We start from the raw sequence: 16530 nt of genomic DNA, 5'->3' as shown, positions 1-16530 counted from the left end.
GATCACCAGGCTCTAGGAAATTGCACGAACTCCTCCGAGCAAAAGGTATTCCAAATTGACTTTAAAGAACGGTCTAAAACTGTCTAAGTGATTGTGTGAGTAGGCATTATGGATTTGTCAACATAACTGAGAATTTAATTTACTTTACAATCCTGGTATGATGAATTTATTCCAAGTCTTAACAAAAATGTTTTTAACCTTTATAGGTATCATCATGGCATCTGGTGATACATGGAAGGAGCATCGCAAGTTCTCGTTGACAGCTATGAGAGGTTTTGGTATTGGCAAAAGAAGCTTTGAAGATCAAATCGCCTCGGAAAGTGAATGTTTGATGCATGAAATTGCTGCTGGTAATGAGAAACCTTTTAACCCAACCAATCTTTTCTGCAATGCAGTTTCCAATGTGATCTGCTCTGTTGTCTTTGGGAAACGATTTGAATACCATGATCTTGAGTTCACGAACCTATTACATCTACTAGAAGATTCGATGAGTCACATGGTAGTAGGAATCCTTTTAATGATAATGCCATTTTTAGCCAAGATACCATTCTTTCCGAAAGGAGGGTTACCGTCTTCACTGCAGATTAGACTAAACCTGAAAGATATAGTGAATTTACATCGCCATACATACGACAAAGAAAACATGAGAGACTTCATTGATGTTTACTTGAAAGATTTACAGCAGAAACAAGAACAAGGCATTGAAACTCATCTCAGCGATGACCAATTGGTGGCTGTGGTTCACGACTTTTTCTTGGCAGGAACGGAGACGACGTCAACCACCTTACGAGCCTCTTACGCTGGGCACTTTTGTACATGCTGAAATATCCCGATGTACAAAAGCGTGTACAGGAAGAAATGGACTCGGTAGTTGGACGAGAGCGTTTACCAAAACTATCCGATAAACCTAATCTACCTTACACAGAAGCTGTTATCCATGAGACGCAGCGGTTTGGAAGCATAGTCTTCATAGCAGCTCCACGATTTACGAGATCAGAGGTGAAATTTCGGGGGTACACTTTTCCAAAGGGTACCCATATATTATCCAATTTGTACTCCGTGACACGAGACCCTTCCATTTTCGATGAACCGGATGTTTTTAAACCAGAGAGGTTTCTTGATGGAGATGGACGGGTCAAGAAGATTCCTGAACAGATTGTTTTCGGTGCAGGTGGGTTACCGTTTGTTTGTTTGTTTGTTTAAATGGTTTAAATGGTCGGTCGTGTGGAGACATGATTACGAGACGACTCAAATCAAATAGTCAAGTCATGCAAAGAAAACTTTATAAGCAAAATATTCTAACATACCGGTTAAATGTTATTTCAGTGTTATTTCGTCAACACTGAAATAACACTGAAATGTTATTTCAGTGTTGACGAAATAATTGAAAAAAACATGTTTGCAAAATATATTTTACAATAACATTTTGACAACATTTAACATGTTAAAAAAATGTTGGTTTGGTGTGTTTTCATACAAAACGTTTAAACGATTTTGACAACATTCCGAAATTTGCTCTAGTGAATAATGAGCAAAGATTGGTTTCTCATAATAAAGATCCACAATGCAATGAGCACCTTTTGAGGAGAGCGAGAGCAATTGGTCTCTACTGCTCTCCTTAAATCTGATATGAGAGTGATTTTAGCTCTCCTTAGTTGACCATTCTCTCCCACAGTGATTCTCTCCTTACATTCTATTGTAAACAATGGTAAATGCTCTAAACAGGCTCTCCTTGAAGGCTCCTGAAGAGCTATTAAATGCAAATTACAAAACACAGTCCCTGCGAACTTTTAAGATATCTTTTGCAAAGTCCAGATTCTCACGAGGACAGGACCAAGGAAGCTGAGGACAGGACAAAAGAAGCTGAATCTTTGTGCTCTGATTCGGTACAAAAGTAAATAAATATGTTAATTACTATTCATTTAGCCTAGCATTCACTCTCGGAATATTTTCTTACAAATACACAGGTAAACGAGTGTGTCTTGGAGAGCAGCTAGCTCGGATGGAACTCTTCATCTTTTACACCCATCTGATGCATCGATTTAGCTTCAAGAAGCCTACAGATGCAGGGAGTTTGAATACTCAGCCTAAATTAGGAGGAGTGTTGACGCCATTTCCATACGACATATGCGCCATTGCACGATAGAATATGTAAAGTTGTTTGGGGGGGGGGGCAATATGAGATGAATCTGAAATCTATGAAGTATTATTATAGTTATGAGAATGTGGGTTATCCATATCAATTTGTAAGCGCTCTTTAGCAAAGTCATAGTTCATTGAATTTACAACCGTATGACAAAACAGGCGAAAATAGTAACTTTTTGCACAAGATTTGCAATTTAAAGATAATTGGCCATTTCTCATGAAAATGAGGCTAGTATATGGATAAAATTTGAAATATATTGTAAGGAATACTTTCTATTTAACTTTGACTTTTAAAACCTACATTATGGTCAAAAAATATGCTTGGATAGGTAGTTTTCAACAGATTTACCACATTGATGTTGCTATAACATTGAATTGCGTTATCTGTTGACCTAATGGGGATAATAGTTTTTAGGGGAAGTGTTTGCTTTCGTTTGATATTTAAAAAAATCTGACTGGATAAACCAGTGATAAAGGGAACACTTGAGGTTTTGACAAAAACCAATCACAGAATCCTGTTTTCCACGAGATCTCACACAGTTCTTATGATGCTATGCACGCAACCGTGTAGTATCGAGGTGGAAACTGTGCGTAGATACATTTATAAGAATTGTTTTTGTAGTCAAACCTTTTCATTATGTTTCTAGAAGAGTTGTTTGGGTGCGCCCAAATAACAAACTCGTCGTTTCACCATGGTAATGGGCGTCCATTTAGTATTAAACAAGATGGGGTCGCATCATGACTTCAGACATGAAGATTAGAAACTGAACTCCCGTGTTCCATTTTAGAGCATGGGTGACATATAAAGAAACATAAATATATGAAACACTAAATTTGCCAACGTGCAGCATGCAACCGAACTGGTCTGTGAACTCGGGTAGTCTAGTTGTATAACTCTCAACTATTAATAGTACGGTCCGGGGTTCAAACCCCGCTGGGACCTGATTATTTTCTGATCTCTAAAATTATTTGTTATCATTTTGCCCGAGCTTCATAAAGTCATTTAAATCATAACTTCCTGGGATTGCATCCTTTAATTCCGACCCTCGCATGTATTAATTGCGTCTCGCATTGCCTTACGTCCTGCCAGGGTGAAGCACATTATCCGTCTTCTTTTCTTCATTATGTATATCGTTGATAATATAATTACGCATTTAATAAAGTATCATAAGCTGTGAGTCTTTTAGTAAGAAAACCTCTACTATTTAAATCAGTACAAAGACTGCATTCATTCTGTATACCACGAATTCAATATTCAAAACCCCATAATTGCAGGAGTCATCCCTTTTAAAGGAGTTTTTATTTGATTTTGGCATGTATTTAATAGGGGTGATCCTAAAAATGTTGTTTGGCAAATTTCTGTGAGTCAAACATTTTTGGCAGGGGTTGCATATACCGCATTACACCGCAGGCTGGGGAGAGCAGGGAGAGTAATGTTAGGCATCAGATCACTTTAAGAAATTCACATCGCCCTTATCGGGGTACACATATCGCACACCTCCTTCCCAGCAAACACAAAAATGTTCTTAAAACGTTTATTCAAAGAGTTTAACAACATTTATAAAACTAAAATTGTAATTTTTTCCCGTGGAAAAATCTGAAATCGCCCTGATTTATAAGTTTGTGATGATCTGGGTATCAAGTTGAACTATCATGGTAAATTTCAAAAAGCAATTAAGAATCAAATTTCCCAAGCGAAACGAGCAATGTTTGCCCTCATCACTATAGACGAATCCAATTTCACGCATTCCTACACCTCAATGGCAGCCATAGCTGGGTCCCCTTAGGTCTATCCCACCGAAAATGTGAAATTATGTGGCCTTGGCGGGAATATTTCAACTGCATTCCATCACCCGTATTACACGTAGACAAAAGAATGATGAAAGTTTATAACACAATGCAATTCACCATCGATTTTTAAGCGGATTTAATCCATCCAATTGAGTAGTAACAACACCAGTTTGGTGCAGACGGGACCCAGTAATGGCCGACTGAATTCTGACCATCACTTGGCTAGTTGGATTTGTCTATAAAGCATCCAAACTTCATTTACCTGTCGACATCATTTATTCTTCCTATCCTACTTTACGGATGTGAAATTTGGGGCTATGAAAAAAAAAATTCACAGTTACGACATGGGATTTCATAAACGCATTCGGCTGTTTGTAATGAATCGCGCTTATCCTTCGGGTGAACCAGGATGTTTCTTAATGTTTGGTGTGACTTAAAGGATGTTTGAAAGAAAAAAAAACCGTACATTGGTGGAACCTCAGAGTGCTTGGTACGCGGCTAAAAGAACACAAAACCGAAGCGGAGAAAGCCTCAACAAAGGCTTACACCAGAGCACAGAAAAGGCCTCGGTCACCGGAGAGGTTAATAAATCCCAGACCATGTAGCATGTGTTGCGGAGGACAATCATGTGATCAACTGTGATGACGCAAGCATCATGAGCATAAAGGACAGAGAGCAAAACAGAAATAGAAGACACATAAAAGAAGCGATTTGGATTCGGAAAAGGGCGCCAACACACTAAACCGGGATGAAGGAAATCACTTCCTGCTGCACATCTATGACCAGCTCCTAAAACCCCAAAACAGCGCCACCAACGTCAAGCTCCAACAGGAAGCAGACGAGGAGGACTGGGAGAATTGGTCAGTCGATTTGAGAAAGTGCTACAATGTAGCACGAAACGTCATTGTTAGGTATGGTTAACATCATTTTACAAAATAATCAATTGGATTTGTTTACATGAAATTTTACAAATGAAAAATACATGGTATTTTCTACGGCTATATGTATTTATTTTATTTATTTATTGGAACATACACTTTTGTATCAGCTTAACGCTTAACCAGCGGTGCGTTAAAAAAACATATGTATACAACAAGAAACAAATTTAGAACACAATTGAATATTCATGCAAAATGATGGCATTATACAAAAACAGTTAAAAACAAAAATCTTTTGGGATTGAGCACTTTATTCAAAAGATAGTCTAACTTGAGTAAAATGTTGTTAATACGCTCCTGTTTTGCAGTTGAGCACTTTCTGACTATCTCCGATAGACAGACTGACTCTGAATAGTCTTTGGCTGTGTTGACACCATGGAATGTATATTCTTTCACATTCCCAAGTGATGGTAGTCCACCCAAAGCATTTCATCGTGTCGTCTGACGATTGCCTTTTAGGCATGAAACTCAGAGTAACGACTACCTATTCTGGAAGGTCTGTTCTTTGAATTTTTATACGCTCTCCCTTTTGGGATTGAGCACTTTATTCAAAAGATAGTCTAACTTGAGTAAAATGTTGTTAATACGCTCCTGTTTTGCAGTTGAGCACTTTCTGACTATCTCCGATAGACAGACTGACTCTGAATAGTCTTTGGCTGTGTTGACACCATGGAATGTATATTCTTTCACATTCCCAAGTGATGGTAGTCCACCCAAAGCATTTCATCGTGTCGTCTGACGATTGCCTTTTAGGCATGAAACTCAGAGTAACGACTACCTATTCTGGAAGGTCTGTTCTTTGAATTTTTATACGCTCTCCCTTTTGGGATTGAGCACTTTATTCAAAAGATAGTCTAACGTGAGTAAAATGTTGTTAAAAGTAAAAACTAAATAAATGTACAAAAATCCTTAAATAATACACCTTAAAATACAAACTACAATAACAAGATTAATTAGGCTACACCAAGCATCCCTCACAAGGAAAGGAGAAAATAAGAACGAGCAAAGGGTCCCAACCAAGTGAAAGACGCATGGTAGCACAGCATATACATACAGTAAGCAATAAAACAATGACCATATTATATTTACAGGCCATTATACTCATTATAGCAAAAACCAAGTTCAACATGATCAATATAAAAACATAATAATTATTAAATGGCGAATAAGATCAAATCAGACAGAAGCGAGAAATATTTCAGCTTGGAAAAACAGCAATATGATGGTGGCACAGCACCCTGCTGAGGGGAGAGGTTGCCAGCACGTCACCCTCAGCTAGAAACATAATAAATAAAACGCGAAATATGGGGTGGCACAACACCCTGCTGAGGGGAGAGGTTACCAGCACGTCACCCTCAGCGAGAACAAACATGATAATACAATTAAAATTAAGGCGTAGGCGAGACCAGCGGCGAGAACAACATTATGCCGATTATTAAAACGCAATATGGGGTGACACAGCACCCTGCTGAGGGAGAGGTTACCAGCACGTCACCCTCAGCAAGAACAACACAGAAGTATTTTTACAAGATATATTTGACGAAAAACAGCGATAACTATCTGGCGATAAATAAAACACGAAATGGGGTGGCACAACACCCTGCTGAGGGGAGAGGTTTCTAGCACATCACCCTCAGCAAATTGAAACATAATAAATTATATAACAACAAAATCACAGATGAATCAAACAATGAAAAGATGCGTCTTCAGAAGTCGCTTGAAAGAGTGCAGTGAGTCAGCAGAACGAATGTTATGTGGCAGGTTGTTCCAAAGAAAAGGTGCAGCGAACGCGAATGATCTTTCCCCATAATACTTGGTAGATGGACGACATGTGACTGAGAGAAGTGATTTAGAAGACGAACGAAGTTTGCGACTAGGATTGTAGTGCGAGATGAACTGTGAGATGTACAGAGGAGAAAGTTGACTTTGAGCCTTGAAGGTCATGAGAAGAATCTTATAGATTATCCGCTGTTGTACAGGGAGCCAGTGAAGTGCCTGAAGAATAGGAGTGATGTGTTGATACTTGGAGGTGCGAGTGACGAGCCGGGCTGCAGTGTTTTGAACTCGCTGCAACTTGGAGATATAGCTATCCGGTAGGCCGTATAACAAAGAGTTGTAGGAATCAATCCTTGAAGTAACAAATGCGTGAACTAATCTCGCTGTGTTGACCTCGTCAAGATAATATCTGATTTGACCAATTCTGCGAATTGCAACTAGGGCAGATTTACAGATGCTGTCGATGTGCTCTTTCATACAAAAGTGAGAATCCATTACAGCGCCTAGATTGCGCGCACCACTTGAAGAATTGATCACGGAATCCCCGATTACAAGCGATATGTTTGTAGCAGGTCTGTTCGAGAAGCGGGAAGTGACATGGATGAGTTCGGTCTTGGCATCGTTAAGGACCAATTTATTTGCAACGGCCCATGATCTCACATCCGCAATGCAGTTTTCCATCACTTCAATAGCCTGAGCTCGATCATCAGGGTGGAAACACATATATAGTTGTGTATCGTCTGCGTACACCATAGTATGCACACCATGTGCTGTTATAAGATCTTGCATAGGGGCACTGTACATGGTGAAAAGTAACGGCCCAGCGACCGATCCCTGTGGTACTCCGCAGCTGAGAGAAACACTGGTTGAAACTGCATCTTTCACGACGACAGATTGTGTTCTATTCTCAAGATATGATTTAATCCACATATGGGCAGTACCAGACACGCCATATCTGTCAGCTAATCTCTGAAGCAATAACTGATGGTCTATTGTGTCGAAAGCCGACGAAAAATCAAGGAGGACAAGAATGGCCTCATTACCTTTATCAAGTGCACAAAGAATGTCTGACTGAACACGGAGCAATGCAGATTCAGTACTGTGATGTGCACGATACGCTGATTGTTTGGAGGCGTTGAGGTCATTATCATGCAGATAGGACTGAAGTTGAGAAATTGCGACGCGCTCAATCAACTTGCCTAAGTAGGTCAGGTTAGATATCGGACGGTAGTTTGCAAGTTCATCAGCATTATATTATATACTGGCATAACATGACAATTATAGTGGCATAACATGACAATTATAGTAATGGACATTAAACATGTTAAATATCTTTCAAGACAGAGGGTCTCAAGGTCCATGCACGTTTTAAGTAAGTTACCATGCGCGTATTTTGGGGAGGGGGCTTTGGGGGCGCCATAGAAAAGGTTGCTTTTAGGGCGCTAGCGCCTAAAATCCTTTTTTTTTTTCTTTTTTTTTTGCTCTTCACTTTTTCAAACGACCGTGAAAAAATTGGGTCAACCTTTTCGGGCTGTTAAGGAAGGGGCGGCAAAATTGTTTCTTCTTCAGCCCCCCGGGGTTGGGGCGGCCACGGTACGCCACTGGTTACATAACATAACATTTGTTGACTTCATTCTCGTGGTCCAATGAGGTTCCTAACATAACATAGGACACAGTTTCACGTCGACGTCCCCAGCCATAAAAAAAATGCCAGAACATTTCTAAATTCTGTTCCGAAAGATTACGCTCCAGCTCGGAGAATCTTTCCGATCGAATACCATTCAAGGCGGTGCATGTACAGAGGAAATGGCGAATATCTTTTCTACCGGCATTTTTGTACATTATATGACAATGTTCGTCCATGCCCACATTCCAGGAATGAATTCTACCATTAAGGGTGTTGGACCGTAAACTTGCTCCTCGAAAATCGGGGTGTTTTTTTCAAAAGATACCTCTCTATTCTAAGTTCTTTCTTATATCATATTGAATTATGAAGTAAATAAACAGTTGTTAAAAATACGCTGTGCATATGGAAATAAAATAAATTTAAATTTCAGCACTTGGATGATCACTACATACATTCTATGTAGTCTCAGAAAACACTATAATTATCATTCACTGTTCTTCAGTGATACAGAACATGTTATTTCCGGATGTTATCCAAACTTAAACAGAATAAGCTTTTAGCAGCAAGGTTGGAGAAAATTAGCTTGTTGAAAATTTAATTTGTAAGGCCTATATTTTTCTTTTAACTAGTGTACCTGTAGCTGAAAGAGCACCTGTAGCCGTGATAGTGCTCCTGTGATATGGAGAATTACTTTCACCAAGTCAAATCAGATGAAGTTTAAAATGTAGCTCCTGGATGACCTTTGACCTCGAATGACCTTGATTTTAAGTTTTATGTGTTCCCCTCATATCAAGGATTCCACCCACCAAGTTTGAGCCCGATCGGACAAAGTTTGAAATTTGACCCCTCCGTAATGACCTTCGACCTCGCTTGACCTCAATTTTATTTCGGGCATTATATTCCCCTCGTATCAAGGATTCCACCCACCAAATTTGAGCCCGATCGGACAAAGTTTGAAATTTGACCCCTCCGTAATGACCTTTGACCTCGGTTGACCTCGATTTTATTTCGCGCATTATATTCCCCTTGTATCAAGGATTCCACCCACCAAATTTGGGCCAGATCGGACAAAGTTTAAAATTTGACCTTTGACCTTGACCTCCGATGACCTTTCAAACCACCCCATAAACGTGGAATACCCGATACCTATCTATATCCGAAATATCGGAACGATGCGTCGAAGCGCAGCGAAACGCATAGCCGGATAGACAGACAGACAGACAGACAGAGCTCATTATTTTATTAGTATAGATAATTTATTCATTGACCATTATATGCATTAAGCGCTCCACAGACTCCGAGTATTGTACGTACAATATTGTATGCAACATATCTACGTTATTTAATCTATTGCCATTCTATTTCCAGTAATGTTTAAGTTCTAACGAATGTTTGATGACGAAAAATCGATAATATGTTACATGTAATATCTAGTAGAAATATATTATCGATTTTACGTCATCAAACATTCGTTAGAACTTTTAAGTTACTGGAAATAGAATGGCAATAGATTAAACAACGTAGATATGTTGCATACAATATTGTACGTACAATAAAAAGTCTGAATACTCCTTTAGTCTACCATTTTGTTACTTGCGTACAGTAGTAGCCGAACTTATGGCCTTGTTCGCGGGTTACTAGTATATTGATTTTATCGAGCAAAAACCTATCGAAGCTTATCGACAGGTTCAATTTATATAATGATGTGTCACCGGCCTTGGAACAGATAATAAAAATGGCTGCTGTGTATGACCTAGTACCGCGGATAGCGGGCTTAAATGTTCGCTCGGTTTTACTCTGCTTTATTGTATTTCTTATTCTCACGTTCATCGTACACCGACAGCGCAGACGAATCAAAAATCCTCCGCCTGGTCCAAGATCATGGCCAATGTTCGGCTGTCTTCCAGAGCTTGTTAGGGATATCAACAAAATACCAATGCATGAACTATTCTGCAGCTTAGGTCAGAAGTATGGACCTGTATGCCTGCTGTATACTCCATTCGGTCAAGCTGTCGTTATCAATGGCTATGAGGCAGTGCACGAATCTTTAACTTGTGAAGATTTCAACTGGAGATCACCAGATTCAAGTAGGGAATTGTACGAACTCTTACGAGCAAAAGGTATTCCAAAATCCAAAATGACTTTCAAAAACGGTATTTAAAAACACACATGGTATAGGCCTACGTACATGGTCAGGGGGGTGCGACAGAGCTCATATTATGCAGATTGGGGCATTTTGAGGTGTTTCGGCATAACTGTCGGTCGCAATTTTCAGAAAACTTGCTTAAATCTGGAAGAAGTGTAATTTTTTTTATTCTGGAAAATATTTCCAGAATTTTTCAAATTTGTTGTAATTTTGAAACGAAATAATCGATAATTAATATAGATTCCTATTTAAATGTTAGTTTTCACTGATAGCTACTGATCACACTGTCCCCTTTTTATTTCGAGCCAAACAAATGAGTTAGAACGAAAGCAATTGATATTTTATTCCAGTGCCTACAACGCATGTATTAGCTCACCGATCGTAGTATTATTATCATGATTATTGACGTATATAGCTGGGATGTACAAACAAGACGTAAGACGAATAGCGATATGCACACAATTTATACGTCAAGACGTAAGACGAATAGTAATCAAGACGTAAGACGAATAGCGATATGCACAAAGTTTATACGTCACTGATTCAATGATACACATGTACGCGATGTGTTAATCCATCACCCGATCGGTGAACTCTGAATAAAACCGGAGATCACCGGATTTAATATAAAACCCTGAATTTTACTGTAGCTAAAGCACTTCATGCTTAGTCTTTCACGTGGTATTTTAGTACACCACTGGGCATTACAATCATTCAAAAAGTAGAAATTCGATAAAAATTGAGGTCATCGTTGTGGAGCCGTACCTGCAGTACGCAGGTAATACGGATTTTTATCCAAGTGGTGCATGGTGTTTGACTAATGAGCTTACAGAATTCTGATCAACTAAAGGATAAAGCCCTATATTGAAACCCGGGATTGGAGATGTACCAATCCAATGGGCACCCACACACCCGACACTGACTCACACCCACACCCAAAACAAAGCATACCCACATTTCATTAGTTTAATTGCAGCAACTGGTGGGGGGCACTCATATGGAAGTGACGGTGCAGGGCCCCAGAAGGTAGAGGTATTTCGGTGACGAGAGTCTTTCAGTGAGGATTTAAAAAATAGGGGTCATTCGGTGAGGACTATAAAGAGCAAGGCCCTCGTTTGTTCAAAGTTTGTGCGTGAAAACGGGGTCTTCCAGCGAGGGCAAATCAATGATATCTTTATCCCTAACCGTACATTTTTTGTACCAAACATCAAACAAGAAATGTCTTTAAAAAAAGGCAACGCCATGGATGAAGATCATGTTTCATAATTTTGCATTACAAATTTTGTGTGTTTGACACAACTAACCGGGTAGAAAATATTGGTATTTATTTGTAAATACCACCAATGACATACTATATAGAAATACTCAAAGAATTTTCATGTTGAAAGCTGAATTGAAAAATGTGTGCTAGGTAGGTATATATTTATTCATACTTGTAACATCACATCCTCCGAGTTTTAAAACAATCCAACAACCTATATTCAGACAACCTTAAAAATGTTTGCTGCTCAAGGGATTTCATATCAACCAAGTTTCATGACAATCCAACTATCTATTATCAGTAACTGTTAACCTTGATATGACCTTGATGGTTTTGACGCTTAGGGCCTAATTGTGATTACATGCATCACGTTTTATGACAATCCGACTATCAATACCAGAAAAGATACTGCACTGGGAAAGGACTCAAATAAACACACAAGATATATTCGTGATGCATTATGGATTAAAAAGAGGGACAGGAGACGCTAAATCGAGATGAAGGGATTATATTCTCTAAAATCACTATGATCCGCTGAGAACTTTGCACCATAGGGATGGGAAGTCTCGCGGGGAAATCGGCGGTTCATCGCATTACTGAAGAAGTCACCCGACTTGGGTGGCGAAACTAAGCGAGTGGAATTTTGGAAATGTCTACATAACTGAGAACTGAATTTCATTCTAATTAATGTTTTTAACCTTTATAGGTATTATAATGGCATCTGGAGATCTATGGAAGGAGCATCGCAGGTTCTCATTGACAGTTCTCAGAGGTTTTGGTGTTGGCAAAAGAAGCTTTGAAGATCAAATCGCCTCGGAAAGTGAATGTTTGATGCATGAAATTGCTGCTGGTAATGGGAAACCTTTTAACCCAACCAATCTGTTCTGCAATGCAGTTTCCAATGTAATCTGCTCAGTTGTCTTTGGGAAAAGATTTGAATACCATGATCCTGAGTTCACGAACCTATTATATCTCCTGGAAGATTCGTTAAGTCACATTGCTGTAGGTATACTTCTAATGATGATGCCATTTTTAGCCAAGATACCATTTTTTCCGAAAGGTGGGTTACCGTCTTTACTGCAGATTAGACTAAACCTGAAAGATATTGTGAATTTACATCGCGATACATACGACGAAGAAAATATGAGAGACTTTATTGATGTTTATTTGAAAGATTTACAGATGAAAAAAGAACAAGGCATTGAAACGCATCTCAGCGATGACGAATTAGTGGCAGTGGTTCACGACTTTTTCTTAGCAGGAACAGAGACAACGTCGACCACCTTACGTTGGGCACATTTGTACATGCTAGAATATCCCGATGTACAAAAGCGTGTACAGGAAGAAATAGACTCGGTAGTTGGACGTGATCGTTTACCAAAACTATCTGATAAACCTAATCTCCCCTATACAGAAGCTGTTATCCATGAGATACAGCGGTTTGCAAGCATAGTCTTCATGTCAGTTCCACGATTTACGACATCAGAGGTGAAATTTCGGGGGTACACCATTCCAAAAGGTACCCATATAGTATCCAATTTGTACTCCGTGACACGTGACCCATCCATTTGCGATGAACCTGATGTTTTTAAGCCTGAGAGGTTTCTAGGCGAAGATGGACAGGTCAAGAAAATTCCTGAACAGATAGTCTTCGGTGCAGGTAGGTTACTGTCTGTTTTTGTTTGTTAATGTATTTGATTAAATGGTTTAAATTAGCCTCTTTTAAGTATGGCGGGCACAAAAGGAGAGGGCGTACTTTGGTTTGGGTAATTTTGGCATGCTTCTCAGCTGACAAAAGATTACCCAAATCAAAGTGCACCATCTCGTCTTGTGCCCGCCATATTTCAAACAGGCTTATGGAGTCTGGGTTCTGGATGGACCAGGCTTAAACAAAATGCTCAAACCAGGCTAAAAGGCTATAAAAATAAGCATGCTGGCTTAATTTAGTTAGCTTGAAATTCCCCTGGACAAGGAACTCACTGCTAATTTGTCTCGTTGTAACCCGTACGAAACTCGGGGAGCTGATCCTGGTTGCGATGGTTATTTGTGGTATGTCATGGGTGTGCGATCTTGAAGCAGCAAAGTCCCTGTATTGTTGTTTAATGGTTTATGGAATGATGTGGGGCCATAGTGGTCAGCGACAACCTTTAAAGTGTGCAGAGGCTTGTGGATCAACGTCTAGGCGTTGTGCCTGTGCGTAGCGCACTATAAATCACAGCGCTTTTTTTTTTCCTTTTTTTTTTTATAATGAAAGAGAAACAGATGGTAATTTTACCATGATCTTAAACAGAAATAATATTCGTCAAAATAATATGGTGTATTTTAGGGGTTCGTTTTCAAAATCCCAGCTACGCAGCCCCATAAAATCCAAATCCCAAATCACGATTTTGAGCAAAAAATCAAACAAAATGTCGCATCGGACCGTTTTAACCAGCAAAACACAAAACGTGTTTGACATTATTCGCAAACGGTTAGAAAAGGTTGTCAGGAAACGTCGGGTTATGTAAAGCGAATATAATTATTTTGACTACTTGCTGCTGACATAATGTTATTGCAGTGGACGAAATATTTGGCAAAACATGTTTGCAAACTGTACAATATCATTTTGACAATGACAACATATAAAAATGTTGCTTTAATGTGTTTTCAGACAAAACGTCTTCATCACCTTTTAATGTAATGTTATTAAAACGTTTTTACCAAACCCAAACTATAACCAGTTAAAAACATTTTGTATACGTTTTATGTTTGCTGGGTAAGTTAAGTTTTCTCGAGTAAATAATGAGCAGAGATCGGTTTCCCATACATGCCATAAGATCCACAGTGCAATGACCAGCGAGTTTTTTGGTTATCATTTGTATAGAATATTACGAGGACAGGATAAAGGGAGCTGAGGACGGGACAAAAGACAGAATCTTTGTCCTCTGATTCGGTTGAAAAGTAAATCCTGTAGAGTTTTAGTAATGATACTTAGGTATTCATTAGCCTGGTACTCACTCTCGTAATTTTTGTACACAGGTAAACGAGTGTGTCTTGGAGAACAGCTGGCTCGGATGGAACTCTTCATCTTTTACACGCATCTGATGCATCGATTTAGCTTCAAGAAGCCTACTGATGCAGAGAGCTTGAATACTCGACCTAAACCAGGAACAGTGTTGACGCCATTTCCATACAACATTTGCGCCATTACACGTTAGAGTATAATATATCGCACCAGTCTGAGAATTAAGTCTTATGTATAAACCAACAAATAATTTTGGTATACTGAATATACAACATAGTCAATCGCCTAAAAACAGAAACGTAAGGAATGAGCAATTGAGGGATCTTTTCGAGCTGAATCAAGTGTCATTGGGAGCTCTATTTTGGTAAAATTTAGGGATCTTTCGGAAGTTTTCGGAGCTGCGAAATCCAAAGGGGGTATTTCCGGGGGAGCATACCCGTACGGTAATTTGTGTTAAGTACCTCCCCCCTCCCCAATCCTATTTGCTGCACGATCGTATAATTAAGAAATAAAGGGTAATGCATTATAGTATCCTTTACACCCAAATAATGTGTCCGAGGCAGTAAAAACGTAAATGATGGGTGAGGCGCAGCCGAACCCATTATTTAAACGTTTTACTGCCGAGGATACATTATTTGCGTGTAAAGGATAATGCTGCACCCTTTATTTCTATTCTATTACCAGAAAATAGTGCGATTTAAAGAGAAAATATCATTTTTTTGGCACAAATATTTTATGTTGTTTACTTCAAGGTGACACCGAGTATCGCGGAAATATTGCACGCGCAACCAAGCGTAATGCTGTGCGTAGAATGTGTTACGGCGCTTGACCCATTATTGATATAAAATTGGATGGTTTGAACCCAATGCACAAATTTATTGTCGAGCTATGAGTTTTAAAATATTGGACGAGACGTAGTCGAGTCCAATATTTTAAAACTCATAGGAGACCAATAAATTTTGCATTGGGTGAAAAAACCATCTAATTTTATCATTATTATGTTTTCAGAATCTTTATTAAAAATACAAAATTCAATTTTTTTTTGCGTGATTTTTTTTGGGGGGAGGGGTCAAAATTGACTGATCTTACATGCCTAGAGCAAAAAAAAAATTGAATTTTTTTTCGGCCTATTTCCGAACTTTTTTGGCCCTACTTCCGGAATTCCATAAGTTTCCATAACATTTACATCAATGGGGATCCATTTCACCAAAATTTATGACGATTCGTAGCGCTTCGTAAGTCTCAAAATCCATCGTAACTTTATAACGTATTGTAAAATACATTTCACTAAAATTATTTACTAATCTGCACTTCCCAGAGATTGCCTACCAACACTACAGAAAAAAAAATGCAGAAAAAATCCCTATGATTATGAAGTTACGTACTCGTTCCGAGTCGTTCGTAAGTTGCGAAATGATATAATTGAATTATGAGGGTTAAAAATATGAAGTAATAAAGTGTTTATAATGATATTTGATAGGCAATAAACTGATAAAGTAAGCGTAACTTAAGCTACAAAAAACAGAGTGCAAGCCTGCAGCCAGTTTCAAGAGCCAAGGCAACAGTGCACTTGACTTGGGTGGACTATATTTACCGATTTCATAAGCTTATCTAAAACCCTACCGTGTCTGTGCTAACATCATTCACACCTTGCAGAGTCTTAAATTAGTTCAAAAAGTGATATTTGGCACTTGGCAGGTATAAATCCTCTGGTTTGGTCAGAAAATTTGATAATTTTTGATGTCCGAGCGTGTGAGATTGCCGAATTCTGCAGCTTTTACGTAGTGGTTTAGCACTGACCGGTTTTTACTAGTTTTTTGTACTTTCAACAGATATTTCAAC

The 16530-nt window shown here is 38.9% G+C and overlaps 3 protein-coding genes across 3 annotated transcripts; 2 read left to right on the top strand and 1 right to left on the bottom strand.

Annotated features, from left to right (window-relative positions):
* The first annotated feature begins 800 nt into the window (after window positions 1–800).
* On the top strand, window positions 801–2411 carry LOC140138386 (cytochrome P450 2D1-like). The gene is made up of 2 exons (XM_072160289.1): window positions 801–1171; window positions 1968–2411. Exons 1-2 carry the CDS (start codon window positions 817–819, stop codon window positions 2144–2146), a joined length of 534 nt encoding a protein of 177 aa, XP_072016390.1. The 5' UTR covers window positions 801–816; the 3' UTR covers window positions 2147–2411.
* Window positions 2412–6557: 4146 nt separating this feature from the next.
* LOC140137120 (uncharacterized) lies at window positions 6558–7454 on the bottom strand. The gene has a single exon (XM_072158776.1). It carries the CDS (start codon window positions 7452–7454, stop codon window positions 6558–6560), a length of 897 nt encoding a protein of 298 aa, XP_072014877.1.
* Window positions 7455–9956: 2502 nt separating this feature from the next.
* Window positions 9957–15597, top strand: LOC140137583 (cytochrome P450 2J4-like). Its single transcript, XM_072159308.1, has 3 exons — window positions 9957–10397; window positions 12391–13344; window positions 14703–15597. Exons 1-3 carry the CDS (start codon window positions 10013–10015, stop codon window positions 14879–14881), a joined length of 1518 nt encoding a protein of 505 aa, XP_072015409.1. The 5' UTR covers window positions 9957–10012; the 3' UTR covers window positions 14882–15597.
* The last annotated feature ends 933 nt before the right edge of the window (window positions 15598–16530 follow it).

The sequence above is a fragment of the Amphiura filiformis genome, chromosome 17, assembly GCF_039555335.1.
Source record: "Amphiura filiformis chromosome 17, Afil_fr2py, whole genome shotgun sequence".
Classification (NCBI taxonomy): Eukaryota; Metazoa; Echinodermata; class Ophiuroidea; order Amphilepidida; family Amphiuridae; genus Amphiura; species Amphiura filiformis.
This window is presented reverse-complemented; position numbering and strand designations above follow the sequence as displayed.